Source organism: Camelus bactrianus, chromosome 23 (assembly GCF_048773025.1).
Source record: "Camelus bactrianus isolate YW-2024 breed Bactrian camel chromosome 23, ASM4877302v1, whole genome shotgun sequence".
Lineage (NCBI taxonomy): Eukaryota > Metazoa > Chordata > Mammalia > Artiodactyla > Camelidae > Camelus > Camelus bactrianus.
This window is the reverse complement of record NC_133561.1, coordinates 32966226-32993624: the sequence shown is the minus strand read 5'-3', so window position 1 is coordinate 32993624 and position 27399 is coordinate 32966226. Positions and strand designations below refer to the sequence as shown.

The 27399-nt window shown below is 53.3% G+C and overlaps 1 protein-coding gene and 1 long non-coding RNA gene across 13 annotated transcripts in view; one reads left to right on the top strand and one right to left on the bottom strand.

Moving 5' to 3' along the window:
- Positions 1 to 1909: 1909 nt before the first annotated feature.
- The window catches only part of PPFIA4 (PTPRF interacting protein alpha 4), a 48663-nt gene continuing 23173 nt past the window's right edge, over positions 1910 to 27399 (bottom strand). For 2 of the 12 annotated variants that reach the window (XM_074352036.1, XM_074352039.1), the window contains exons 14-29: positions 27203 to 27311; positions 25458 to 25660; positions 23620 to 23860; positions 23141 to 23176; positions 22792 to 22925; positions 22327 to 22493; positions 20458 to 20551; positions 19920 to 20001; positions 19167 to 19436; positions 18447 to 18509; positions 15865 to 16040; positions 12304 to 12401; positions 11391 to 11566; positions 8791 to 8859; positions 4737 to 4917; positions 1910 to 4550 (exon numbers count right to left, since the gene is read on the bottom strand). In XM_074352036.1, the coding sequence (XP_074208137.1) occupies positions 4492 to 4550; positions 4737 to 4917; positions 8791 to 8859; positions 11391 to 11566; positions 12304 to 12401; positions 15865 to 16040; positions 18447 to 18509; positions 19167 to 19436; positions 19920 to 20001; positions 20458 to 20551; positions 22327 to 22493; positions 22792 to 22925; positions 23141 to 23176; positions 23620 to 23860; positions 25458 to 25660; positions 27203 to 27311 (2158 nt within the window). In that variant the 3' untranslated portion in view covers positions 1910 to 4491. Of the gene's footprint in view, positions 4551 to 4736; positions 4918 to 8790; positions 8860 to 11390; positions 11567 to 12303; positions 12402 to 12428; positions 14147 to 14533; positions 15429 to 15864; positions 16041 to 18446; positions 18510 to 19166; positions 19437 to 19919; positions 20002 to 20457; positions 20552 to 22326; positions 22494 to 22791; positions 22926 to 23140; positions 23177 to 23619; positions 23861 to 25457; positions 25661 to 27202; positions 27312 to 27399 lie in introns of those variants that run through there. The other 10 variants (XM_074352038.1, XM_074352041.1, XM_074352040.1 and 7 more) reach the window with 8 other exon arrangements.
- Positions 8337 to 15044, top strand: LOC123614424 (uncharacterized). The gene is made up of 3 exons (XR_006721779.2): positions 8337 to 8466; positions 14474 to 14539; positions 14910 to 15044. It is a non-coding gene; the product is annotated as an uncharacterized LOC123614424 (long non-coding RNA).

Genomic DNA, 27399 nt, shown 5'->3' with positions numbered 1-27399 from the left:
AATGCTGAAAGAAACATGATGTTGGGGTCTCATTTCAAACACAGCATAACCAGTCTCGAGCTCACATGCCCACGTAAGCCTGTTCCATCTATGTTCCCCGCCCCAGTAGATGGCAACACTGGGAAATTGTAGTTTTCCTGGCTTCCTTTGGATCTCACTCCTGTAGCCAGCCACCAAGGTCGGTCAGCTCTACCTGTAACCACTGAGAGGGTGGGAGGGGACCTCCGTAGGCTTGTGGGCTCTAGGCTAGCACCTTCCCTCACCTGTTTGTCCTCTCTGGGCCCCAGGTTGCCTTGTCTTTGCTGCCATCCTGCCATCTGTGCACATGGACTCTGCCATACTGTATCATCAGTGTTTGGAACAGTTAGCCTTGGAGAGGAAACAAGGATGTGTGGTGTATTACGCTGCCCACGGGAGTTCACCATTCAGGTGAACAGAAGAAACATAGCACCATGAAGATCACACACAGAAGCCAAGTGCCGCATGCACGGGCCAGACGCAGGAGCTTGGGAAAGGGAGCTGGGGGAGGCTTAGCCTCTGGGCAGTGGCTTGAGTTCACTTAAAAGAGAGGCTACACCTCTTTATGCATTTGTCAAAACCCACGGAACGTACAACATCGAGTGAACCCTAATGTAAACCACAGACTTTGGTTGGTAATAATGTGCCTACGTTGGTTCAAATTGTACCAAATACGCCACACTGATGAGGGATGCTGAGCGTGAGGGAGTACGTATGTGTGGGTGGGGAGGGAGGGCTGTGTGCGAACTCTGTATTTTCTGCTCAATTCTGCTGTGAACCTGGAACTGCTCTAAAAGAATAAAGTCTATTCAAAATTTTAAAAATAATAATAATAAATTAAAAAAAGAGAGAGAGAGGGGCAAGTAACACCTGTTAAGCGCAGCTGGCCCTGGGCCGAAAGTCCTAACAAACTTACTGTAATTAAGGACAAGGCACTGACTGCATATCTTCACCTTCACCAGCTGCGTGGTCCCAGCTTGGTAATTCCCTGTTCTGCAAAATGGTGGTGATGATACACGGCAGGGTTGTGAGGATTCAATGAGTTAATACATTTAGCATGCTTAGACAATAGTTCTCAATAATTTTCAGCTCCAGTTAATAACAGTCCTTGTAAAACCCTCTGAGCTAAGGTGGGTTCGTTTAGTCATTCAGTACAGACATCTAGGGATACAGAGATCAACAAGACTGACCTAGCGGAGCGTCCTCACAGCCCAGGAGGCAACAGGTGAAGGGAAGGCAATGACTGCCCAGCACTCACAGTGTGCAGAGTGCCGGCGGTGCAGAGTGTCACTGATTATCTAGTTCTGCTGGAGGCGGGTCAGGCAGTGCCTCCCAGACAATGCCTGAAGTGGGTCTAGAAGATTCACAGCTGCAAAGGCAAGGAAAGCAGAACTCGTGCTGCCTTCTGGTGACGGAACTGGGCAGACACGACATTCTGGAGCTAACTGAGCTCAAGGCTGCTGGGAGGAGGTGATGGCACTGGAACAGCGCCTCTTACAGTACACTAAGGAGCCGGACCTCAGACCCAGAGGCAGTGGGGAGCTGCCACCAGTGTGAACAGCAGTGATGTGGCCAGAGGGCGCTTGGGAGCAGTAACTCTGGCATCAGCATGAAAGGCTTTGAGGAGAGAAAAGCACGTTAGTAGAAGAAATAAACTGAGCCCGCCCAGCAGTCAGGGCTCCTCACTCCTCCTTTTCCCCTACTCCCTTGGCACAATTAAGCCACACGTTAACCTCGCAGTCCCACGGTTATGTAAGTAAACAGAAGGTCACTGACTACAAGTCGTTCCTGACTACCTCCCAGAGGCCCGCAGCCCTCAGGACTGTGGAATAAGCCGGATGTGTCAGGGGAGCTCAAAGTTTAAAAAAAAAAAAAAAAAAAAGCAAACCCATTTGTATGTTGTCTTAAAACCAGGTTGTTTATTGGTATGTACACACCCACACTCACACTCATACACACCCACACGCCCTCTCCTGATGCACTGAGCCAGTACAGTACTGAGAAGGGACCTGACAAGATACAGGAGGCTGGTGAGGGGGGTGTGGGTCACTGGTGACTCTCCAACTAAAAATATATATTGACCGTGAGGCGAGGGATACACCAAGACAAGAGCTTTCCATCGATGTATGCAGAAGGTTTCTCTTCTTCATCACCTCCCTGCAAAACGTCCCAAGATGCCCCGAACAGACCTGGGTCCCGCCAGCTGCTGCCTTATGACATGATCAGTCATGACAGGGTTAAGCTGTAGACCTTCCCACTTAGATAGCTCAGAGCTCCCTGAAGGGTCAGACAGCCCTGCAGTCTCCAGCTTCACCAATCTTAGGACTCTGGGTTTCTCCATGATCTTAACATCCATTACCCAGGGATAGGGGCCCTTTCTCTCTGTCCAACTTGTTTTCTGCTCAAGAATTCCTCCAGCTCCACTCCCAGCACCTGGCAGGCAGGAAGGGCAGGGAACACTGAGGGCAAGGGCAGCTGCCTTGCCCACACCCATGGGAGCCCACCCGGCTCCAGCACTGGTGGACCTCTCCTCTACTGAAAAGTAGCATAAGACTCTAAGCCTGGCACTGCCCCAGGCTCCATCACTCCTTCTGGACAGGGTGCTCTGACCCCAGCATCCCACCTGCTGGCCTAGCCCCGGCTCAGAACCCAAGTCATCAGCTCGCAAACGAGCTGCTCAGCCACCTGCTGGATGGCACGCACTGGCCCATGCACTGTTCCTCTCCTCTCGCTTAGATGAAGCCCTGGGTTGTATCAACTCACCCTGAACTTGGGTCCCAAACACTTCCAGGCACCTTGGCAGAATGAGTAAGTGGGTGAGGAAGGCGGATTTCTTGGAAGTGACATTCCTACCAAACCAGAACCTGTATCCCTCAGGTCCGGAGGCCACCAAGCCGCTGGGGGAAGCAGCTGAAGCCGGGCAGGTCTCAGGAATTTCTGGACGAGGCCGTGCCTGCACACCTAAAGAGCCCTGAACAAGGGGTGGTGGTCTGGGGACAAGCAGAATGACAGCTTTCACCAACACTCGATTTCCTGGACCTGGGTCATGAGTCACGAAAGGGGAAGCTTTATTTTCTTCCCAGGAGATCAGGGGAAAGTAGCCTCAGATTACCCTTTTCCCAAATCAGATTTTAAGGTCAATGTATACTCAACCCACCCATCAGGTATGTTCCTACAGGGCTGGAATTATCAAAGAAGTGGGGCAGGGGGAGCAGAAAGGGCAGGGATACTGGGAGCACTGCTGGCAGGGCATGGTTAGCTCCGTTCTGCCCCAGAGCCAAGAGCCACACAATCCCCCCCTCCCCCAAGCCCAGCAGCGGCTTCCCCCTCCGGTTGGGGCAGGGTGCGTTCCCACCGCCATCTGGGCTTAAGGTCACCCAGGCCATTGGCTCGCTCTCCAGCTGGCCTGCTGCACCTCCCACTGGGCGGGAGGGCCGAGAGCTTCCCTATCCTACACTTGGTGTTGGGGATTCACCTTCAACCAGGGCCTTAGAATCTCCACCTTAGCCTTCCCCCTGCCAGCCTCATAGTCCTGAGGAAGAATGGGGCCTTCTGCAGCCCTTCCAAGCCCCCAGGAAGGCCCTGGAGGTGAGGGAGGAGCGGCAGCTGCGCAGGTGAGCTGGGGGAGGGGAAATGCTGGGGGTGCCAAAAATCAGGTGTGGACCGTCTAGTACCAAAGGAGGTGGACAGAAACTGGAAGGCCAAACAACCCAAGCAAGGCAGCCTCAAGTGCCTTTTCTTCTTGGAAGGGCCACCCCCCCGCCCTTGGCACCATGTCCTGGTCTCTGGTGGAGGCTGCAGTCCAAATGCAGAAGGAGGAGGCTGGAGTCCATCCGTCTTGGGCTGGCTTCCTCTCCCTCCCCCAGGCCCACAAGCATGGACAACCTGGTTGTCTCCACAACACCAGGAGATCCAGCCACATCCACAAGACATGGACACACGCTGTACTTGGGCTAGTGCGATGCCGAGGGGGTGGACAAGTATATTCTGAGATTCAGGGCGACTGGAAAGTCAAAGATGAGAGTAGGAGCCGTAGGAGAAAGGGAACCGAGCAGGAGGGGTCAGGGCTATCAGAGCCTGGGAAACCAAGCAGGTGGAAGCCGGCCTTGGGGGCTGTGGCTAGTCCCGGAAGGCGGAGAGCATGTGTCCGTAGAGATAGTGGGAGTGAGCTAAGAGAGAAAGAGAGAAAGGCACTGAGTGGTGAGTTGGGAGTGAGTCCAACTCACTGGAGACAGGCTGCAAGGTATCCGGGGCGTGCGTGCAAGCGTGAAGCGCCCAAGGCCAGAAAGCAGCAGGACCGGGCAAGCCGCGCAGCGCACGCGAGCAGGGCTGGAGCGGCAGGGCCCGGGGTGGGGACCAGGGACCAGGGGCAGGTGCGCGGAGAGGCCGTGCGCGGGCAGAGGGCCGTCCTGGCCCACTTACCCCGAGCCACGGGCACACCCCCCGTCAGACCCGGGATGGGAGGGAGGGGGGTCAGCAGGAGTAGGTCCGAACCGTGGAGGTCTCCAGTCTCTGCGCCCCCGCCGTCCCGGCTGGGGGGGTCGGCAGCCGCGGGAGAACACAGAGCGGCGGGTTAGTGCGCAGCACACGTGGGGCCCGCCTGGAGCTGTCAGCGCCGCATCGGCCTCGCCCCGAGCGCCAGCGCCCGCCCCGGCTCCTCCGCCGGCCCTCCCCGGGCTGCCAGGACAGGCCCCAGGCCCAGCCAGCCTGGCACTCACCTTCAGGCATGATCTTCTTCGGCGCGGCCGGTGGCGGCTGCAAGGGCCCCAGGGTGGACACGCGGAAGCCCGCTGGGAGGGTCTCGGCCGAGGCGCCGAGCACGCCGCCGCCCCCGTGGTGGTCCCGTGGCCGGAAGCGCTTCCTCCAGGAGGGCGCGCGTCGGAACACCTTGTCCTCCCCCTGCACCGTGGGGACAACGCAGAGGCCCAGGGCCGGGTTGGAATTGCCACCCTCACTCCCTGCCTGGGTGAGGGCGGTCAATGGCTGATGATTCTAGAGTACCTTTCCCTTTGGAAATCCTTTCCGGCAGATGAATGGGGTGAAGTGGATGACTCCGGGGATGACTCTGGGGAGTCCTTGTCACTCTTAAATTCCCTGACTCTAGGCTGGGTGGGGTCCCCTCTGTTTGGATCTGGCTTTTTAAAAAACTATTTTATTTATTTATTATTGTATTACTTGTTTTTTATCTTGGAGGGGGGGGTAACTAGGTTTATTTATTTTTAGAGGAGGTACTGGGGATTGAACCCAAGACCTCCTGCATGCTAAGCATGCGCTCTACCACTTGAGCTATACCTCACCCCTCCTCCGCGCGCGCCACCCCCTCCCCCCACCCCAATCTGGCATCCTGCAGTTGGACTCGGCTTCCCTGCCCACCCCAGCCATCTCAAACTGGGCTTCGGATGCCCATTGACCTTTAAAGCATTCCTCTTCCCAGCCTCATGCATGGGAAGTAGTCACCAGCCCGCCTCCATTCACTCCTTCCTGCCCTTCTGGGGCCTCAGTATGGCTGCAGCCCCGGTCTGCGGGGAAGAGCACTGGGTCAGGAGTCAGAAGACCTGGCTTCCATTTACACTAGCTGTGTGACCTGAGCAGGTTAAGGGACCTCTCTGAGCTTTAGTTTCCTTGTCTGTAAATGTAAAACGGGAATTACCTCATCTGCCCTACCTATTTCTCAGGCTCCTATCTCTGACAGGATCAGGTGAGAAGATTGACAGCAATGGGTCAGGCAGATGGCCAATCAGAGGAATGCTCCCCCAAAGGAGCCCCCTGCCACCTGCCCCTTCACCCATGCCAGCTAAGTGTCCAAAATAACAATATGTGCCAAAGGGCACCCAGAGCCATAACCCTACAGGATGCCGCTCCGCATGGGCCTCCCACCCCTCTCTTCAGAGCCCACATCCACTCTTCTTGGCAGCTATGCCTAATCTCCCTCCACCCCTGTGTTCTTGGAAACTGGCGCAGGTAGGGGGCTACCAGCAGGAAGGAGAGACACCAACCCACCACTTCTCCTCGGCAACCCCTCCCAGCCCCGCTGGGGTTTGCTGCTTGTGCCCTTAGTAGGCCAAATGCCCCCATGGGGGGGGGGGGTAGAGCTCAGTGGTGGAGCACATGCTTAGCATGCAGGAGGTCCTGGGTTCAATCCCCAGTGCCTCCATTAAAATAAATAAACAAATAAACCTAATTACCATCCCCCCCAAAAAAACCCCAAATGCCTCTATCAGTTCTTAGCATCATGTATCTCTGCCGTAGCATTTTTACATGTACTTACAGGATTATTTCATCCATTTCTCCCTCTTCCTTTTTTCTCCCCCTCTCTGGACCCCCATCCCCTTTCAAATTCTATGCTTCATGGGACAGGGATCATAATCTTTTTTGTTCCAACTAACATATCCCCTGCCCTTGAGTAGTGCCTGGGAACATCACGGGCTCTCAGTATTTGTTAAGTGAATGGATGGCAGGTGGCTCCCTAAGCAGGTGTCCCATCCCTGAGTGTATCAGGAAATTCCCTCATCATCTCTGTCTTCCTTATGATCCTATCCTTAACCTAGTCTAGGGACCTTTCTCTTCTGCATGTGTTCTCAATCTCTCTCTCTCTCTCCCCACCCCCATCTCTCTCCATTTCCATCTTCAGCCAACCCTAAGGATTGTTTCTCTTTTCCTCCCCTGTCCTCTAATAGATTATCTTTCTGTTTCCCATCTCCTCATTTCCCTCGAGGCTTGCTCTCCATGTGGGAGAGAACTGGATATAGCCCTCCAGGGCCTTGAAGCTTGAGAGGGGAAACTGAGAACCAGAACTGGCAAAGGGAACAGTTGCAAGAGGCAGCTCAAGGCTGCTGGTGATGTGCTGGATGGCTGGACAGGAGGCAGTCCCCAGAAACTCCAGCCTCCCCTCTGTGCTCCACCCCAACCACGCAGTCTCACCTTATTCCTAGGACCTGACTTTCTGCTTTAAGCTTCCTTTTAAAGAATCAGTCCTCTCCAGCCCCATACTTGGCTGCATCCTGGAAATCCCACTGAGCTGCCAAGATGACATCACCTACTCAATAACTCCACCCCAAGGTCTGAAGCCTCACAGGCCAGCTAGCTCCACTTTTAGGAGGCAGCGGGATGTAGGGAGAACACAGAAATCAGATATACTTTTGCTCCAGTCTTGCTCTGCCATGTATCAGCCTGTGACAGCAGGTAAGTTATGTCCTTGAGCTTCAATCTCTCATCTGTAAGATGGGTTAATAACCTGACTCCCATGATGATTGTTAGCATAAAGGAAGAAATCTGTCATCACTGCATTACCATGCCTTGCCCAATGCCTGGCCCAGAGCAGGCATGTAGAGAATATTTTTGTAAGGACTGAAGGAATCAAGAGTTTTATAAATTAGAAAGCACCACTCTAAGATAGATGGGAAAGATACAGCGAAGAAAGCTCAGATCCAAGGTGTGTGGGGGATAAGCAGGAGGGTCCACATCGCAGGGGCACTGGGAAGATTCAGATCTCAGAGTGGGACCACCTGGTGGGACTTGGAAGTTTACCTCCTTGACGGGAACACACACACACATAATATGTGTGTATAATATGTTTGAAATATATGTGTATGTATACATAAATAACACACTCCAGATTTCAAGGTGCCTCCGTGAAGAAATCACCCCTCTACAAATTCTGCGTGTCCCTGAGTGTGTCCTGTCTACTGAATACGGAGTAGCCATTCCACAGAGGTGGGCTGTAGCCCTGTCAAACCCACCTAAGAAGGGACCAACTGATAAGCAGGTAACACTAGTGGTGTCCCACAGGGAGGACCGGAGGGCTAAGCAGAGGCCTCGGTGTGGGGAAAGGTGCAAAGAAAGGGAAGCTGCACAGAAGATGGGGCTCAGGAACAGATCTAACTGAAGATGGAGAGGCTAAAAATGAACAGTCTGCTCTCTTTTCTTTAACTTGTTTGGAGCCACGGCAGCTAAGTCGGGCCTGACAGGCTGGTGACAGGGAAGTGAGCTGGGGGGAGACGGGGCAGGGGCTGAGGAGGGGGCTGTCCCCTCAGGAGACACGTATGTTTTAGGAGGCATTTCAAACGGGGGACTTATAGCCAGATGATCAGAGTCTTCCCAGACATCGTCCAAACAATACTCAAGGCGGAGGCCTGATGAAGCCCAGTGGAGGGACTGTTTCGTCAGTGACCAGTGCAGGTGGAGAGGAAAACCTTTACGTGGTGTAAAAGTCGACATAAGAGTAAAACTGGAGAGGAAGCTGGGATGCTAGAAGCCTAGTGAGCAGTGTGTTGAGTTGTTTCAGACCGCACTGAGGAACCCGTGAGCGAACCTGTCACTCAGTGACCTCAGAATAGCATCTGCCTCCAAACAACCCCATGATTGGGTGGGTTGAAAACTTCAGGAACAGATGGAGACATGCTGCGCTGATAGAACTGAAGAGATCGAGTCCAAGAAGTAAAGAAAAAGGTATGATCCCAAAGACATGGCCTTTGGGGGGAACCTCTGATCCTGTGTGGTGAAGAGGTTTGGGGCAGAGAGTTGGAAGATGCTAGAGATGCCATGCATAGGAGCCCCAGCTTTTGTGCAAGGAAGGAGTTTCAGAGACCTGTCCACACCCATGGCCTGGCCTGGCCCTGCCTCCCCAGTCCCCTGAGGTCCTCCCCATCCTCTACGGATCCTCTCCCTTAGGCCACCCCACCAATCATCAGCCCAGGGAAACCAGAACTCATCAACTCCAATGAACCAACCAACCAAATCCCCAAAGTCCCTAATTCACAGCCAAGCACTCACATCATCCAGCTTCCGGTCTGTGCCCAAGGCCAGCAGGTTGTTGAATTCTCTCTCCATGACCTGGCGTGCCTGGAGTCCACAGAGTAAGAGAGGGAGGGGACAGAGGGGCTATGATTAATGACCTCTAATGCCATCTTCCACCTGTTTCCTAGGGGGGTCCCAGGGCAGAGATGGGGTTTTTGGTGCATTTAACCCATTAGCCCTGCTGCTGCTCCTTCAAGCTAACCTCGGTGTCCTCTTAGAAGTCAAACCTTAGGATTTTTTTCACATGGAGCAAATTAGAAAACTATAATTTTTTAAAAAGTAGGAACACACTGGGAGTTCAAAATTTGTAGACACTGACAGGTATATATATAGAATAGATAAACAAGATTATACTGTACGGCACAGGGAAATATATACAAGATCTTGTGGTGGCTCATGTTGAAAAAGTATGCAACAATGAATATGTGTATGTTGATGTATAACTGAAAAATTGTGCCCTACACTGGAAACTGACACATTGTAAACTGACTATAACTCAATAAAATAAAATTTTAAATAAATAAATAAATAAAATAAAAAGTAGGAACACAGAAGACACGGATGGACAGGGTTCACCTAGCAGGGGGAAAAAAACCCACAATTTGTCTGTAAGGGAAGAAATCATGCCTTACCACCTTTATGGAGATGTAGATTAGCATGCAGATCATGGATAACGAATATTTAACTTATCTCGATTACATAAATGTATTTTATAAGGTTCCACGTCAAGAATTTAACTTAGGAAGACTGCTCAGTCACGGATATTGGTGGCCCTTAGGCTGAGTGGGACATAAAGGCCTTCTCTAGGCCTCCCAGGAATTTAACTCATTAGGAGATATGAGAAATGTCAGAAATAAAGGTTTGAAATTGGGGGGGGGCAGGTAATTAGGTTAATTAATTAATTAATGGAGGTACAGGGGATCGAACCCAGGACCTTGTGCACGCTGGGCATGCGCTCTACCGCTGAGCTGTACCCTCCCCACACCACCAGCTACCTTTAACCATTTTTAATGAAATATTCCATATAGGGTCAGATCCTACTTCCCCTAAGAGCTAAGCTAAATGAATGGGTCAGAAAAATAAGAAAGATCAGAAAACAACAAAGCCGTAGCCCTGCTACTGTTTACAGACCGTACTGCTGTCCACAAAAGCTGGGCGTATTTAGAGACAGGAAATGAGAGGAAAACAAGCCCAGTTCTTGGGCGGAAAATATTAACCACAGAATGCTTTGAGGACAGTCTTTGTCGGTATTGGGAATACAACATTTTCGTAAGTGATTAGCACGGAGAAGCAGAGCTGAGTTTCAAGCATCCAGGTGACACGGCTCCTCTGGGTGTGAAAGGCGAATATGACATTTACAAACGTCAGGCACATTTCACAACGCTGTGTGTGTGGGCGGGAAAGCAGCCAGTGGGGTTGGAGGTGGGCACAGAAAAACTGCATCGGCGGGGGCAGAATCTCAGCTCCCCCTAAAGAACGAGGGGAACCCATGCTGCCCATTCTGGCTGGTTGGGAGGGTCACTGCAAAGAGCCTGTAGGACACACTGACCCCCGAGAGGCCAACACGACACCCAGAATTACGAGACAACCCAGCCCTACCCTCGCACAAGCAAAAACTCGTCTGCTCCCAGAATAACTTGTGCAGCTCTGGTGGCTGAATTTCAAAAAGATCTGACAGCTGCGAACAGTCCAGACAAGGGCAGCTAAAAAGATCAGGGCACACAGACAAGTCTATATGAGGAAAGGCTGCAAAGAATTAAGACCACTCTGTCTGCAGGACAAAGGCGCGGGCCCCCCGGCAACACAGAGTTTATGAGATCATAGGAGGTGAGGACTGGTCAAACACAAACGTCCCCACCAAATCACAGGCAGTTAGGATGGGGCCCTTTCCTCTCCCAGGGGGAGCCCGCCAGGGGTACATTTAAGACAAATCAAATCAGGAAGTGCTGTGTACAGCAGGTAGTGCTTCTCCAGTCCATTACTCACAGGAAGTTAGAAAGGCCAAACATATAAATAGGCTCAAGAGAAATAGATATATTCTTAGATGACAGCTTCATAGTAACTATGAAATGTAATGGAAGGAGATGTCTGATATTTTGAGCTGTTGACTGGGAGACAAAGCCCTGGCATGGAGAAGCTCTGGGCTGTGCTGTTTGGTATATTTAGCTTTCTTAAGCCTGAGGACCCAAGAGCAGATTCCTGGGGTGGGAAACAAAGGAGATATGGGTTTTCTGGTCCCTCTGGGCACCAGGGCTAGTTTACCTCGAAGAAGAGTCAGGTCAGGAAAGCAGGTTGAGAAAAAGTCTCAGCTGCAAAGATGGGAGGAAGTGGGGATTAACACAGTGTTCGGGGTGCTGTGCTGGGTGTGCTCTGTAATGAGGACTCTTTGTCTCCTAGGAGGCTGGGTTATGCACAGGGACCACTTGGAGGTTTGAGGACATTATGATCCCCTCTAGGACAGGCTCCCCCAACAACCCTTCCACAAATCCACAAACATATGCCTATCAGGAGAGAGAGAGCAGGAGAGTGGAGGAGAGGAAGAGACTGAGACTGAGACAGAGGACAGGGACGCCCACCTGGGTATTCTGTGTGGGAATCTGGAGGACCAGGGCCAACGTGTTGTGGTCGAAGTTCTCGTCCAGGGCCAGCAGAGCACCGTGCACACCACTCTCGTGCAGGTTTCCTGCGTAGTCCCGGAGCCCGATAGACTGGACCCAGTGAACCACCTGATCGTTGGTCCAGACCAGCACATCTGGAGGGTGGGGGTAAAAAGGAGCAGAAAGAGACAGGTTTGGCCAAGGCCTCTCCAGGGAAAGAAATAGAGGTTCCTGGACCCAGAGCCCCAGTCTACCCTGTTCTCTGGCTCTTACCTCACCCCTAAAAATCCCCCACAACTTTCCATGTCTTCTTTCCATCCTCCCTGGCACCTGGGCTCTTGGAGAAGCAGCCCACACCACTCCATTCCTGCCAGTCTGCAGGACTCAGGGTCAGGCCAGTGGGCTTTCTCCCCAGAGCCCCTGCGCGGGCCACCCCCTGCCCCCAAGCAGGGAATGGCCACCTTATTTTCTACCTTCAAGGTCCCTTCTAAGACTTGCCCCCCTTTCCTGTCCAACCTCACGCAGATCAGCAAGTTCCATGAGCAGTTTCCCACACCAGTCCACAGCACGACCCTCAAGGGATTCATTGCATCTGTCCCACCGGTGGCCACGGTCTGGTGTGGGGGGAGGGGGTGCTGCTGCTGACCCGGCAGGGGCTATTTCTTCTCCACCAGATGGCGGCATCCTTGGGGCATAGACTGAGTCTCCCTCATCAGACGAGGAGCTCCCTGCTCCCTAAGGTTGGGGCTGTCTTCCCTCTCAGATCTGGAGCTTCCCTGAGGCACGGAATGCCTCTTCGCCCTCCACTCAGCCCGAGGCAGGGATCAGTGAGGCGGACCCCTGCCCCTCAAGGCTGCTCTCAGAGGGGCCCCACCGCGCCTGACAAGCTTACCCTTGACCTCATGCTGGCTCTCCTCCCGCCTCTTCTCCAGCTCCTTCCGGTCATAATTCAGCCTCTTCAGACACATGATCCCATACTGAAGACTGGTTCTGCAGGCACACAGCCCCCCACCCCACCCCAAGCCAGAGCCTCAGTGGGGCCACATTCCCGCCCCATCTGCCCCACATCCAGCACCAGCCACAGCACGTCAGGACCTACATCCTCCCGCACAAAGAGCATCCCAGCCCGCTCTGCCTCCTCCTTGCGCCAGGGCTTAGACATGATCTAACCCAAGACCACTTCCCTCTCTGCCGACCCCAAGTCCTCCCTCTCAGCCAGGGCGTGGGCCTGATGGACTGAAGGAAAGTTCTTTGAATGAAAGCAACGTGTCCCTCCCTAGGCATTGGAGTGACAAAGACCCCTACAGACACTCTCTGGTATCCCCATTTCGCTCAGCATCCTCACAACGGCCTACACTATGGCACATGATCTGCCCCTACACTGACAGCCCGGCAGTTCTTCAAACATGGCAGGCACATTCAGCCTGTGTCGTGGGGCCTCTGCAGTGGCTGTTACCTCTGCCTGGAACCCTCCACCTCGCCCCAGGTCTGCTCCATGGCTCACCTCCTTGTCGCCTTTAAGCTTTTGCTCAAAAGTTCAGTTCAGTACTTACCCTGTCCACCTGATTTAAAACTGCAACATCACCTGCACCACCCCCAGCCCACATTCGCAATCCCCCTCACACTGGTCTCATTTTTTTTTCCCTACCGCTTATCTATTAACATGGTATATGTTTACAATTCCTTGTCTGTTTCTCTCAGTTACAGCTTCAGCTCCATGAGGGCAAGGAGCTTTGTTTTGTTCACTGACATATCTCAAACCCCTAGAATGGTGCCTGACACATAGTAAATGCCATAAATGATTAATGAATTAAATAATTCACATAAAGTACTAAAAGTACTTTAAACAGTACCAGGCCAAGAACCAGAGAATCTGTGGGTTAGAAGGGACCCCACAGGCTATCAGCCCAAGCTCCCACCTAATGCAGGAGTCACCTCTGTAGCATCCTTCTGAGCATTATGAACACCTGTGCTTGAACAGCTCTGGTGACGGGAACTCGCTACCTCCGAGGCAGCTCATTCCATCTTGGGCAGCTTTCACTGTGGTCCTTCCTTAACTTGAACACTACTGTTCATTCAGCCTCTCTGGGTTTTGTTATCTATAAAGTGAAGGAACAGAAAAGAAGGTTCCTCTCAACTCCAACTGCTTTTGACCCTCATTGAGGTAATTGCTTTGTGAGATTAAATTATGCTGACTTCTCCTTCTCTCCCCTTCGGTCTACCCACGTAGCCCATCTGCCTAGAACAATCTCTTGTAGCTCAGAGATACCACTTCTAGGAACTCTTTGCTGGCTCAAGGCCCCTGTCCACTGGTTTAAGCCTTGGCCCACTGGAGGGGGCAGAGGCCCACACAGCCCTTAACTGGAAACGCCTGTCTAATTTCAGTCTCACTTACTATAATTTCCAGTCCAGTTTCTATGACTTTCAAAGCTGTCGCATAGCGTAATGAAAACTGAAAGGCCTTAAAGACAGATCCACCTGGGTCTGATTGCCAGCGGCGCCACGTCCCAGCTGAGCGGCACTCAGCACAGGCGAGAGGGGCTTACAGGCCTCTTGCAGGGCTGCTGTGACATGAAAGGTGATCGTGTATGAAAGGGCTAGGCCAGCTCCTGGAACGTCACAGGCACTCAGCAGCGGTACCCCTTTTAGGAGGACGTTGCTGATTATTGTGTGTGTTTGTGCTCCTGTCAAAACAGGAGATTCTCATGGAAACCTGCTCCACAGAACACTATGGTCTAAGGAAAAAAAAAAAAAAAACAACTCTGAGTTAAGTCTCAAGAAAGAAGGATGTTGGCCCCATCCTGTAAGCACTTGGCTGAGTGACCAGGTAACATTCAATCTCTGTTGGACTTGTTTATCCTGTCTATGAAAGGAGAGTTTTTAAATATCCTTTTCTCATCATTAAAAGGTTATGATTTTAAAGACTTCTTAAAGATCTAGAAACGTGCTTGTGAAACATCAAGTGGAGTAAAAGCAGTTATATACATAACCGAGGTCAGGAATGTGGAAATGCTTTATAAACTTTGAAGTACCCAAGATTTAAAGCTGAATCTGCACCGCAGGTACAGGCCGAGAGTCTCTCCTGGGGCCCGGGCAGATGGTCACGAAGAGGATCTCCGTAACGCTCGGTGAGGCTGGGCCGCCCTGACCCGCTGGCTCCCCCAGCACATCTCGGCTCGGCAGGGGCAGCCTTTCTCTCCCCAGCCCTATCAATCACCAAGGAGGGGACAGGTGCAGCTGGGCCCGGCAGCCTCCCAGACTGACCGAGACAAAAGATTCCCTTTCAGCCCCAGTGGTGAGGGAGGGGCGGTGCTGAGGCTGGACACAGCCGGGGCTTCCAGAGCACGAGACTTGGGTCAGGAGACTGGCCTTCTGCTGTCATCCCTGAGTGGCCCTGGGCTGCTGCCGCATCCTAGGCCTCAGTTTCCTAACCCGTAAAATCTAGAGGCTAACTAGATCCCTTCCAAATTTACCTTTTCTGTGCTTTATGAGTTGCAGAGACCAAGGGACATGGGCAGAGCCCTGACACACTCCCAGTGCCACCCTCTGTCACCTCAAGCGCCCAAGGCAAAGGGCCAGGCTCCAACAGGAGACTGCGCGATCGAAGCTGGGATGTTAAAAAGGACTTCTGAAGAACCATCAACTCCTGGAACTGTCACCACCCACCTTACTCTCCAACCCAAATGCCAGCTAGGGTCAAGCGGGTATTTCGAGACAGGGAGGCAGGCTGGAGGGAGCGGGAGGGCCAGGAGACGGCCTATGTCTTAGGAGGGCTGCCGCTCGACCTCCAGCTGGTTGTGTCCACGCTAGGATGTGTCCACAGTTTTCTGTTTTTCAAGAGAAGCCAGACATCCAGAATTTTGCACAACATTCCCTAGTGTTTAAATACTGGCAGTTAAAGTCATAATTTTTTTTAAAAAATCGTGTAGGCCAAACAAAATACATCTGTGAGCCAAATTCTGCCCTCAGGCTGCCAGTCTGGGACCTCCACTGCGGACACTTGTGCATGGAAGACCTCTGCAACAAAAAGGAGAAGAGAGGCTCAGATCTGAGATGCTGGCAGGGCAGGGGTCCAGAAAGAACTTTCCTTATTTTCTTTGAGGTGTCTAACTCCTTTCTTTCTTAGACATCTAAACTAGATGCTGGGCTCAGTGTGAGTCTTCTCAGGGTAAACGTAGAGAATTCAGCAAGTCCAATCACAAGAAATGGGGAAGATTTTCCAAGTGACGCTAAGGAGAAATGACTGTTTATGTCGTAAGGGTTGGAGATGAGAAGAAAACCAAACCCCTCAAACTGCAGGGGAGACAAAGACTGGGCTTTCCCCAAAGGGAGATCTATTACCACCCAGAACAGGCATGGAAGGAGATGGAGGCACCTTCTATTCCTCGAGACAGGCCCCCAGAGTTGGGGAGACCCATGTTGGGAGGCGGCCCCGGGTTTCAGCCCGGCTCACCGGTGGAAGCTGTCCACCATCTTCAGGTGGACCCGCAGGTCCTTCTTGGTGAGGTGATCCAACATGCGAGCATCCACCAGGCACTCCATGAAGTAGCTGCGGTACTGGGGGAGCCCCAGGCTAGGCAGCCACTCGTTCCCAATCCACTCGTGGTTCATGTCCCCATAGGCCAGGGTCTGGGGAACAAGACAGAGGAGGCTGGGGGGCAAGGCAGTGCCAGCAGGTGGCAGCTGGCATCTCTGGTTGAGAGAAATATTACCCCAACCTCTACGGAGGTTCAGTACCATTCCAGCTTATTTTCATTAGAGGCGGGAGGTGGGGATTTTAAATGGAACTTTTTAAGATCTTGAAATGGTACATCTCCACTCACTTATCAATTATCTACACTAATGAACAGAAGCGACTACCTAGGCAGCAGATAACAGGAAATCCTTCCTGTCGACTCTGAAATGCATTTGTGGTGCTGGAAGACAGACTGGCCTTCCTAACTCTTGGTCAGCCTCAAGCCTGCTAAGCCCAGGGGACAGGCTGCATTACAGAAAACCTGCAGAGTGGCAAAGAAAGCCAGTCTCACTTGGGAAACTGGCCTCACACAGTCCACAAGGGAGTTTCGTTTTGGCTTAAGACAAAAAAAAAAAAAGAAGGATGGGTGGCCTGTGCCTGCATGGCCAGCACCCAGTTCTCTAAGGCTCAGCTGTCTATCCAGAAATTCTCCAGGTCCTTTGGGTGTTGCTCCCTCCCACCAGTCCTCCTGCCGCCCCCCCTCCACATACTGCATGTACCACCCCAACCCAGGCTGGTTCTGAGAGGCCTGGTCCCGGTAATGCTGCCTCCTGCCCTGGCCCTCTATCCTAGAAAGAGTTTTAATGGCAACCCTCCACCACTCTCTTTCCTTACCCTTCTTGATTTTTTTTTTAGAATGGAAAAATTTATTTTGTTATCTTTTAGAATGAAAGAGTTGATACATATAAAAATACATGTAGCATATGTTCATTATTAAGCATAAAAATGAAGCTGACAGCTCTGGACACCATCCATGTGAGCCAGTGTCCCATCCATCCTCATGCCCTTCCTCTCTACTTTATGCCTTCTGCCCCTCTAGATGTAACCACCATGCTGGGTTTTCTGCCCATCATTATTACCTTGATTGAAAAAACAAATTTTTTTTTTTACAGTTCTTACAATCACCAATGAATATTTCTCTACACAATATATGATTAAATCTGCTTGGTTTTTAGTTTTAATAGAAAAACCTTTGGAGACTTATTTTTCACTTAACATTATACTTCTAAGAGTCATCCATTTCCTCTGCTGGACAGTGCTTTGCTGTGAGAACACAATACACCCGGTCTGGCCAGTCTCCTGTTGATGGAGTCTCCCTGTAAGAGTCAGCAGTGCTGCTCCGGCCTTCATTTTTCTTCACGGCACTTTTATCTATGGGCATGTTGTCAATTTATTTGTTTACTGTCTCTCCCCTAGAATATAAGCCCCATGATGGCTTAGTTTGTTCACTTCTGTATCTAGCGAGCCTAGAAAGACCTAACACCTACTAGCTGCTCAATAAAACCTTGCTCACCAAGTGAATGAATGAAAGCCAGTTCACTGGGGGTACCCCTAAGAGGGACAGGCAGAGGAAGAAGGATTTGTACTAATCTGAGTCTCGTTAGTCTTGGGAAGAGGGTCAAACTGAGGGCAAGAGGCAGGCATGCTGGGCGCAGCCCTCCCAAGCTCCTGACCTGCCCTGGTGAGAAACCACAAGCAGCTAAAGGGGAATGAGGAGGGAGGGGGGGCTTCAGCCGCAGGAGAGAACTCATGTCCGGGATTCTTCGTGTGAAGAGGGACCTAAAAGACTGGGGCTCGGAGAGTCCTGCGGGGGAGCGGACCTGCTGGGAGAACACTGCCCGAACTGCCGAGAGCTGCTTCTGGACAAGCAGCCGGGGGTCTTACCTGAGCCCAGCTGCCCTCCTCACTGTCCTAGAAACGAGTGCAGCGTGTCAGGGGGAAACAGGCAAAGTCAAGAAACAGGGCAGCCTCCACTCAAGGCCCCATCAAGAGGGAGCAGACACCCCAGTAGCTGGATGGGTGACTAAAGAAAGCTTGTTGGGATGGTTAAGAACGCACAGGAGGCTGGTGCACAGGCCTGTGTTTGCAGCAGATGGGATCAAATGTGTGTGTGGCAAAAACACACTTCCATACCCCCAGACTTGGCTGGGAGCCGGGCAAGGTGCCAGGCTCCCCCAACCCTCCCTGTTCCTCCAACCAAGGATCAAACACAAGGGTAAGGATGCTGTGGCTTCAGGCCTCCAGCAGGACCAAACGCCCCCAAGCCCTGCTCTTCTTCACTGCATATACCAGTCGCCTAGGGTGAGCGTGCGACCCCCTGGAATGGAACCCTCCTCCGCCCCCTACACACAAACTGTTCTCAGTCTCACTTCTTTCCCACCAACCCACCACCCTGAGAACAGACCCCTAGCCCACATACTAGATCAGCTGCAACCCCCTGTGACTTCCCACAACCTTCCCCACGTCCTCCTGCAAGTCTTCAGCCTGACCCCAGGCCCAGGACCCACGGCCCAACTCACTGTTTTAGTGGACGTTGCCAGAGTTTCCATCTCTTCGTGGGTGACCCAGACGTTCCCAGAAGACTGTAGGCAGAGAGGAAACCTAGCTGGATCCCCATCAAGCTGGGAGCCCCAAGGACAGGACAGAGCTCCCTTCCCCAGAGTCCTCCCACAGGCCCAGCCCACAACTCCGCATACTGTGTCGTTCGAGCAACTCTCTTTCATCACTGTATCTGCTCTGCGCAGTCCAGGGCCTGGCACACAGAAGTACTCAACAAATGTTTCCTGAACCAATACGAATGAGTGGTATGAAGCTGGCCTAAGGGCTGACCCGAATCACCGAGATGGACTACATTCAGCAGTGGGGGTCCATGGAGTGGTTTACACTCTCGTGGAGAAGCTGGAGGACCAGAATTTACAAATGCCCTCCTCGCTCTGCTTCCTCCAGTCTGGCCACAACACAAACCCCAGAAGTCCTGTCCTGGAAACTCTGCCCAAAGATCTGGAATTATTGGCAGAGTAGCAACAGAGAGGTGGTATGCAGGAGGCAGGGAGCTCGGCCTGCTGGGAGCCTCCCAGCATCAGTGTTACCTCCTCCTGGAGACCAGATGGAGCTCTCTGTGGGGACGGGAAGTAAGGGGCAGGTCCCAATGCCACCATCTTCCCAAAGATCCATGTGAGACTCTGTAAACACTATTCTGGGGCTCTGGAAGTGCCCTGGGTGAGGGAGAGGCCACTCACAGTCCTGGAGGTGGGCGGGGCAGAGGGGCTGGTCAGCGACACCATCTCCCGGATGGCCAGCCGGAGCTTGAGCCGGTGCAGCGCGTTGCTGATGCCGATCTCCCGCTGGATCTCCGTGTCCGACAGGGCTGACATGATGGCGCCGCTCTTGACGTTGGCCCGGCAGGCGGCCACGTACCAGGCGGGCATCCCCACCCAGAGCTGCAGACACGGGGCACACGGTAAATCCCGCCCCTTCCTCTGGGCTCCACTGCCAAGAGCCTGGCCGTCCTGAGGGGCAAGGAGCAGGCCTCGTGCGTGGCCTCAGGACAGCAAATGCAGAGCAGAGGAATTTAGAGACGTGGAGATGAGCATCACCAAATGCCTCTTTTCTCCATTTTACAGATGAAAAATCTGAGGCCTAGGAAGGTGAAGGGATTTCACCAACATCGCAGGGGTGACTGGCTCCTGCGGGCAGCTATGTAGGAAGAGTGAAACTGCCCGCAAAAGTCTTACGGCTCAGTGTTGATCAGTTCTCCTTAGCCAGACTTACCTACCTGACAAGCATCAGTAAGTGGCATCAGTTCTGTCCTCCAAAGTACCTGGAGGGTGGCTACGATGCTCGGGAGGGCACATGTGCACTTGGCAGAGGAGAAGCATGCTGGGAAAATTCTAGGGACCACCACCCTTCTGCCCAAGGAGTCCTTGCCCCAATCCACACGTCCTTCCCACCAGACCCCCCAGTGGACTTAGACTCCTTTTGCCTTAGTTTACCTCCAGCCACGAGACCACAGTAGGGCCGTCCCACTGGGCGAAGGGCGTTCCTTTTCTGCGGGCATCTTCAAGCAGCTGGTGTCTTGCAGGAAGAGGAACAACAGACTCCCTGGTCCTCCCTTCCTTCTCAACCACGCTAACTCCCTGGGGCCATGGGAGCTGGATCCCTCTACCCCTGCTCCCCACCACTGGACTGTCACCTCTGCCCTATGCCTGAAGCAGTGTGACACCAAGACATGAGGCAGTAACAACTCTCCATTCCCAGAGGTGAGGGGCTCTGACTTTTGTTTGCACATGGCCTGATACACAGACATCTCAGTCTGCTCTGCCAGGGATCCCCCGGTGCTCGGCCACTGTCCTACAGCACCCTGGCCTCCTCCCGCCTTGGGTCATCCTAAGGACAGCTTCCCAGCCCCTGCCGGGCTCACTTAGACCAGGCCAGCTCAGTTCAGGAAGGGTTTTGCTGGGACCTAGCTGCCTGAGCTCAGCCCCACGACAGTCCAGGGGAGAGACAGTGGGTGCGGGGCCAGGCTCTCACTTCTTCCGCAGCCGCCGGTCCTTCTCTGCCTGGGTTCCCAGCTTGGCAGGCACCATGGGCTCCTGCAGACCAAGCTCGGAGTCTGTCAGCACAACTGGAAGGGAAGAAACGGCCTGTCGGCCCTTTTGCTCCTCCTCCCTTGGCCTGGGCCAGGCCTGGGGAGCGGACCAGCAGGAGGCCCCGTGGCACGACAACCCAATAGCGCCTGATGGGACCACACATTATTCCTGGAGCCTCTGCTTGATATCCCCGCATCCAGGGAGTCCCGCAGTGGCATCGAGTGGGTCACCCCAAGCCCAGAGAGCCTCCCCCTGGGAGACTCAGCCCTGGAAATATTTTCCAGCCCAAATGCACCCAAGTTGTTCCATCCTAATGGCAGCAGAATCCTAGACAGAACTTGTCCCTCCTCCAAACCAAGGTGCAAAGGAAAACCACAGAGCCAGAGTGGGCTACAAGGCTCAGACAGGATCATCCTGACCTGGGTTACGGGTGGGGAAACAGGCACGCTCTGGCCTCCTCTATTAAGGATCTCCCAAACTGATGCCAGGACCCTATACAGTGCATGATAGGAGCAGCATCTTAGGATTCTTTTAAGTCCCAGTCACTACCCACAGTGCACAGAGGGCAGTGGCTGCCAGTGATCCAGAAACCGACCTGAAATGCTGTCTCAGGGTTACATGCCCATGTAGTGTGGGACCACAGGAAATCAATCATAAGGCTTCATACAAAATGCCCCTTCCGCTGATCAGACCTTCTCAGCCCTGCCCCCTCCCATCTGTGGCCGGCTCCACCATGCATTTTGCAAGACCTTTAAGAGCCCTGGCCTAGAGGCTAAAGCCACCTCTTCTGCTCCTCCCACCCCCTTTCTTCTCCACTCTGAATAGTCTCAACTGCACACACAACTCTAGCACCCATGACTCCTCCTCTGCCTTCTCTCAGCTCCCCGCTCCCCTTCCCCTCCTACGCACACCTCCTCCTACTTAGCCTTCACGCTACTGCCCAGGTGCTGCCGAGCGGAGAAAGCCACCCCTGTCACACTGCCCGCTCCATGGCTGGCCTCTGAGCTCCGGGAGTGTCCCAGGCCCATCAGTCATCTTGATGCTGCTTTGGGACCATCCCTTTCATCTCCCTTTTCATTAGAAACGGAGGTCCTCGAAGGAGCGGACCACTGCTCCAATACCTACGACGGAGCCTTATCTGTAGCAGCTACTCAGTAAACGTTGAACAAATAACTGAAGAGATGAGGCAAAGAGAAGGAGGAAGGAGGGAAGGAAGAAAGGAAAGGGAATAGGGGAAGGGAGAGGAAGACAGCTAACATTTGTCGTGCACCTACCACACGCCAGGCACGCACCAGAACCTGACGTTACCATGGAGGTGGTAATAATTCTACCCTGGCCCAAGCACTTACATACAGTGTCGACAAAGCCCTAATTAGGCATCATGAGATTCTGAGTCCTGGAAGCAAGATGTATCAGGGATAAGTTCTAATGTGGAACTGACTTTCCTAAAGAAAGAACCAAGAAATTTCTCCAGAAGGTCCTGAGCACAGTACATCAGAAAAATCTCCAAATTGGAAGAAACGTCAGAGGTCCAACCTCATACTCCAGACAGGAAGTCCTCAGCATCCTAAGTAAATCAGCCATTCATCTGATGCCTGACACTTCCCCTGGCGGGAGCTACCATCTCATGACGCAGCCCTTCCCACCATGAAATAGCTCTAACAGAAAACCGCTTCTCCAGTGCTTAAATCTGTGTGCCTGTGGCTTCTGCCTGTTGGTCCCTGGGAGGGAGGCAGAAAAGACCGGATGCAAGGACACCCTCCAGCTTCTGTCCCCTACTCGCACCCATGCACTAGGAGTGGACAGAGACCATGGCCCGCGGCTCCGTCCCGGCTCAGCTGGGTCAGCCTGCCCTTCTCCTTCTTCCCAAACAGGCGGCCGATGGAGGATCTGATGCCCTTGCGCTTGGCGCCCTTGTGCAAGGAGTCCTGGCTGCTGTTGCTGCTGCTGGGGTTGCTGCCCGGATCCTCCAAAGCACTACAGGATGACAGCCAGGAGAGGGTGGAATGAGAAGAGAGAGATATAAATTACAGCAGGAGAGATGGGAGTTAGACTTCAGGAAGAACTGGCAGTAAGTGTCAGAGTTGGGAGGGTAAGGGGTATGATCAAAGTGACCAAAGGAGACAAGGGGAATGTCCTTCCCTGACGGTGTTTCAAAGAGTAGTGGGATGTTCGGACACCTGGGACAGGTGAGATGCAGCCTGTTCAGAGGCAGAGAGAGGGACAAGATAAACCTGGGGGCAGAGAGTCTCGAGGTGGGGTCTGGTCCATTTACCTCTTGCCTTCTTCCTGGCTCAGGGCTGGGTGGCCAAGCTTCTCTAGCTGCAGCGTCCTGGGTGAGGAAGGAGGAGAAGTCTCACATTTTATGGTGGCTTTATCCTCTCGGTTCTCTTCCCGAGACACTGGTGACTGAACAGACAGTGGGGCCGTCAGGGGATAGAGGGAGCAATCTGGGGCCTGCCTCCCCCGCCCAGACAGGCAGAGGATCACGGAGAGGTGCAGAGGGGAGGCCCTGCGGCCTCTCTCGGAGCTCAGGCTCAGACTCAAGGGCCCAGGGGGAGAAGCCCAAAGGGAAGGGCCTGGGAGAATTAACCTTAGTACCTGGGTCATCAGGCAGGACTCACCAGCAGCTTCCTCCTATGCTTTCTTAAATCACTGGGCTGGAAGAGAGAGTGAAGGGTGAGCTTGGACTCACCCCTCGGATGTCTACCCGCAAGGGGAGCCCAGTGGTTTTAGGATGAGGAGATACAAGTCAGTGCCTCACACAGGCCTGGAGAGAAATATCACAGCAGAAAACAAAAAAGCCGGCCTGAAAAAGCAAATCAGGGCTACCTCTGGAAAAGAGAAAGAGGTGGGGGCTTTGGGTGTGTTTCTTAAACATTATCCAAGGGAGCGGGTAAGGAGCACACCGCACAGCCCTCTCCAAACCCAGAAGGACACTGTAGGTGGCCTGACGCGCCGGGGTCTGCACACATCGTGACAAGAAGATGCCAGGGCCCAGCGGGGAGTGAGCCCTGCTGTGCTTTGTCAGCTCCCCTCGGCCAACCCGGAAGCAGAGCCCAGGGATGGCAGGGCTGTTCATCAACTGCCCCAAGACTCTCACCAGGGTCATGACCCCCATTCGGTCCAGGTCCTGGGCGGCGCTGCGGGAAGTCAGCTTCGGTGTGGAGCGGCCGCTGAGTGGAGGCGACGCGCTGGCCAGGGACAGGGCAGTCAGAGAGGTGGGGATGGAGCCACGCTTGCGCAGCTGGGTCAGGTTCAGGGCCTCCATGCTGCCACTTGTCACTCGCGTCTCAATCTCCTCGGCACGGAGCTCCGTGGACTCCTTTTCCTCCTGGATCATCCTGGGAGGCGGGCAAAACCGGGAATCACCACTAGCCGCAGAAAAGTTAGAGTAACAGTGGTAACGTTGTGTGTTTAGGGGACGAGAACCAAGAGGAAAAAGCCACCGTAAGACGTGAGACTTCTCCTCCTTCCTCACCCGGGACGCTTGGCCACCCGGCCCTGAGCCAGGAGGCAGGCAGGTGTGGGCACGGCTGCGTTCACCACCCGGTGGGTGGCCCCAGGCGGAAGGCATGCCCAGCTGCACCCTGCTGTTTCTGGCACTGGCAGGACAAACAAGGCCTGGTGGCCAGAGCTGGTTCTATCCCACTGCAGCTTAGAAAACCTTCTCTCTTTCTTGTTAGCTGGCCTACTCCAACAAAACTTCCTAGTTTAACAAAAGCAGTTGCTGGGAAAGGAGGCAATTTAGTCAGTGGAATATAAACCTTCCTAGAAGTCAGAATCCTTGACCCACTACTAAGTACAGGGGTGACCGCTCTCTCTGGCCTCAGTTCCCCAATCTACTCAATGTCAGGAGGGATCTAAGTCAGTGGTTCCCAAACACAGGGCCTTTAACTGATGCTGCCGCCTGATGGAGTTTCCCGTTCCATGGAAGATTTAGAAACAACAGTGATAGCGTTGTGTGTTTGGGGAAGGCACTCAGAGACGAGTGTGTGTACGCACACTCACACACACGCGCTGACGTGAAGTTGTCCTTTAGGAGCAGAACTTGCCTTTACTCTGAGAGCACATCTTTCCAATTTTAGGGATGTTAAAAGGTCCTTTCTTTTGTAGAATGGTTGCGACAGGAAATGGTAATTATCTTTAATGTTTTATTTTACAGAATGAAAGTTGGCAGTCCTATGGGTTAGTCCCCTTCTGCGCGCGTGCGTGCGTGCTTGCGTGCGTGCGTAGCATTTTCTTATTAGCTGGTCTGTGAAATCCAGAAGTGTGGAAATCACTGAACCAGATGGCCTGCCTGGCCCCGCAAATCTTTGATGTTCTCTGGTTTGGCTTTTCCCTGGCTGTTTGTCACGAACACTAAGAAACTCTCTATAAAGGCAGAGCAAAGTGCAGGTCCTGATAACCTTCCCTGACATTGGTTTCTGTTTGATGCCTCTTTAGGGACAGAGGCATGGCGTAGTGGATTGAGTTTAGACCCGAGTTTGAATCCTGGCTCTGCCACTTACTGCGTTGCTTTGGGCAAATCATATAATCTCTCTGGTTGCTGCTTCCTTTTCTATAGAATGGAAATAATGCTATCTCCCCCAGTGACTCGGGTATGACTGATGGTAGCATTTATAAAGCCCTCACTCGGAGTTGGCTTCAGTACATGGGGGCTACACTCTTAGTGATTCTGTTCAGCTGCCGGAGCTTCAGGAACACAGCCCCCAAAGCTCTGGGAAGGAAAGTGAAGCTTGAGAAGTCAGTTGGAGGCCCTGCCCCTCCCTGTCCAGTACTGGGCCAGGATCTTGCCTGACTGATGATGCCCCACACAGGCCCCAAGCCTGGGGCACTCCGAAAGACAAGCAAACGTCCATGCAGAACTCGCCAGCAGCACCCACACTCAGAGGGCCCCGTCCGCCCAGGCACCGCGCAGGCCGCCGCCCCTGCCCTGACCTGATCTCCTCATTGATGGCATCCAGCTGCTCCTGCAGCATCATGGCCAGCGTCTGCGCGTCCGAGTGGCTGCTGGGAGAGACGGCATCCATGGAACGCAGAAGACCCCCTTGCACGTCCTCGTCAGAGATCTCAGGGTCACTCTCAAATGCAGCGGTGGCTGTGGGGACCAGCACCCCAGGCAGTGGAGATGGCTCCCAGTCCTTAGCAGAGAAGGCAGGCAGCGGATGAGTAATAAGACTCATCCGGAGGGCTAAGGGGCAGGACCCTCCCCACCTACACCAGCAGCACTGGCACCTTCTGGGAGCTCGTTACAAATGCAAAATCACAGGCCCTGTTCCACACCTACTGATTCAGACTCTGCCTTTTAACAAGCTCCCTGGGTAACTGACTTGTGCGTTCAAGTCTAACGAATACTTCTCTAACTCAAGGAGACAGATAGCCAAATGGTGAGGAACAGATTCCTGGGACTGCCTTGCTTTGAATCCCAGGCTCCATCAAATACCAGCTGAGCAGCCGTGGGAGAGTTGTTCCAGCTCTGTGCCTCAGTTTCTTCATCTGTGAAATGGGAATAGTGACAGTACCTACCTCATAGGTAGCTATGAGGACTTAATTAGGAAACGCATGCAAGGCACTTAGCACAGTGCCTGGAAGCAAGAAAGCACTATATAAAGGGGACCCATGTCTACCAATACAAAAGATGACCAGATGTAGGACACAAAAAACAGCCGAGCAGGCCAGACTGTCTTGTGTTGCTCAGTTTCAGCACATGGCAGGACCTTCTGGTCAACCCTGAGGGGAAGTAGTTTCTCAGAAATCATTCTACAAACCCTCTGGCAGACACAGGCCCACAAGAGGAAAGAGCGCAGACCTGGACTGGGAGAGCGAGAAGAGCAGGGGAAGGACGGGAAAGAGCCCACCTCTAGCCCCACCCTCCGTAACCCACATCCCCAAGTTCCTCTTGGGGCTCCTTTCCAGCCCCTGTAGCCTTTAGACTGAGCTCCCGGGCAGCTCTTGTATTCTTATCAAAAGAAAGAGGAAAGGGGAGAGGGGAGAGAGAAAAAGAGGTGACTTCAGACTTCGACTCCGCCATCAGACCAGGGGTTCCCCCGTTCTCTGCCTAAATCTTCTAGTGCCCTAGAAAATGCAGAGGCCCGGGCTCAAGACAGAGCGTGGTTAACAATTATGGGGCGAGGAAGGAATCAGACTTCTCCCCGGAAGACTGAAGTCAGTCCTTTTCTGCCTCTAATCTTTCCTGTTCCCTAACAATCTCCCTAGGCAGACTCCACGTGAACTCACAGCTGCTTCTCAGAAAACTTTTAAGTGCCATCCCAAGGGCCAGTTAACCTGTCATCCCTCCCTCATCTCCCCCATAAACCACAGCATTTGTTCCAGAAAGCTGGCCAATTCCACCTTGCCCCTGCATCCCCCGCCCTGACCACCAGAAACACGTGGCTGCACACCCAGGCACACCCGCACACGCTCCGGCGGGGCCTCAGGGACTGGCTGGCCACCCGCCAGCCCCTACCTCTTGCCCACGGGGAGGCGGAGGAGAGGCAGGGAGCAGCTGTTGGCTGGTGATGGCCCCAACCCCAGGGCTGCAGCTGTCACTGACACGGGGGAGGGCGGGGGGAGGATCTGCGCCACACACCAGCCGTCTGTGAAACTGGAGCCAGGCACGGGGCTGAACTGACCCCAGACTCCCCAGGGGAGACCCGTCCACATTCAGCCCTCCGCCCCCTCACCTTGGCAGGCTCTTCCCGCAGTGCTGGGTAGCAACGATGCAGACCTTGAGATGCGTGGGTGCTGGTGCTCAGGGAGAACCCCACATCCGCTGCACTGACTACGTGTGTCCTTGAGTCGGGGGGGAGAAAAGACCAGCCCTGAGGACCGAAAGCCCCGGCTTATACCCATTGGGCCCAAAGAGTTAAGAGATCTTTAG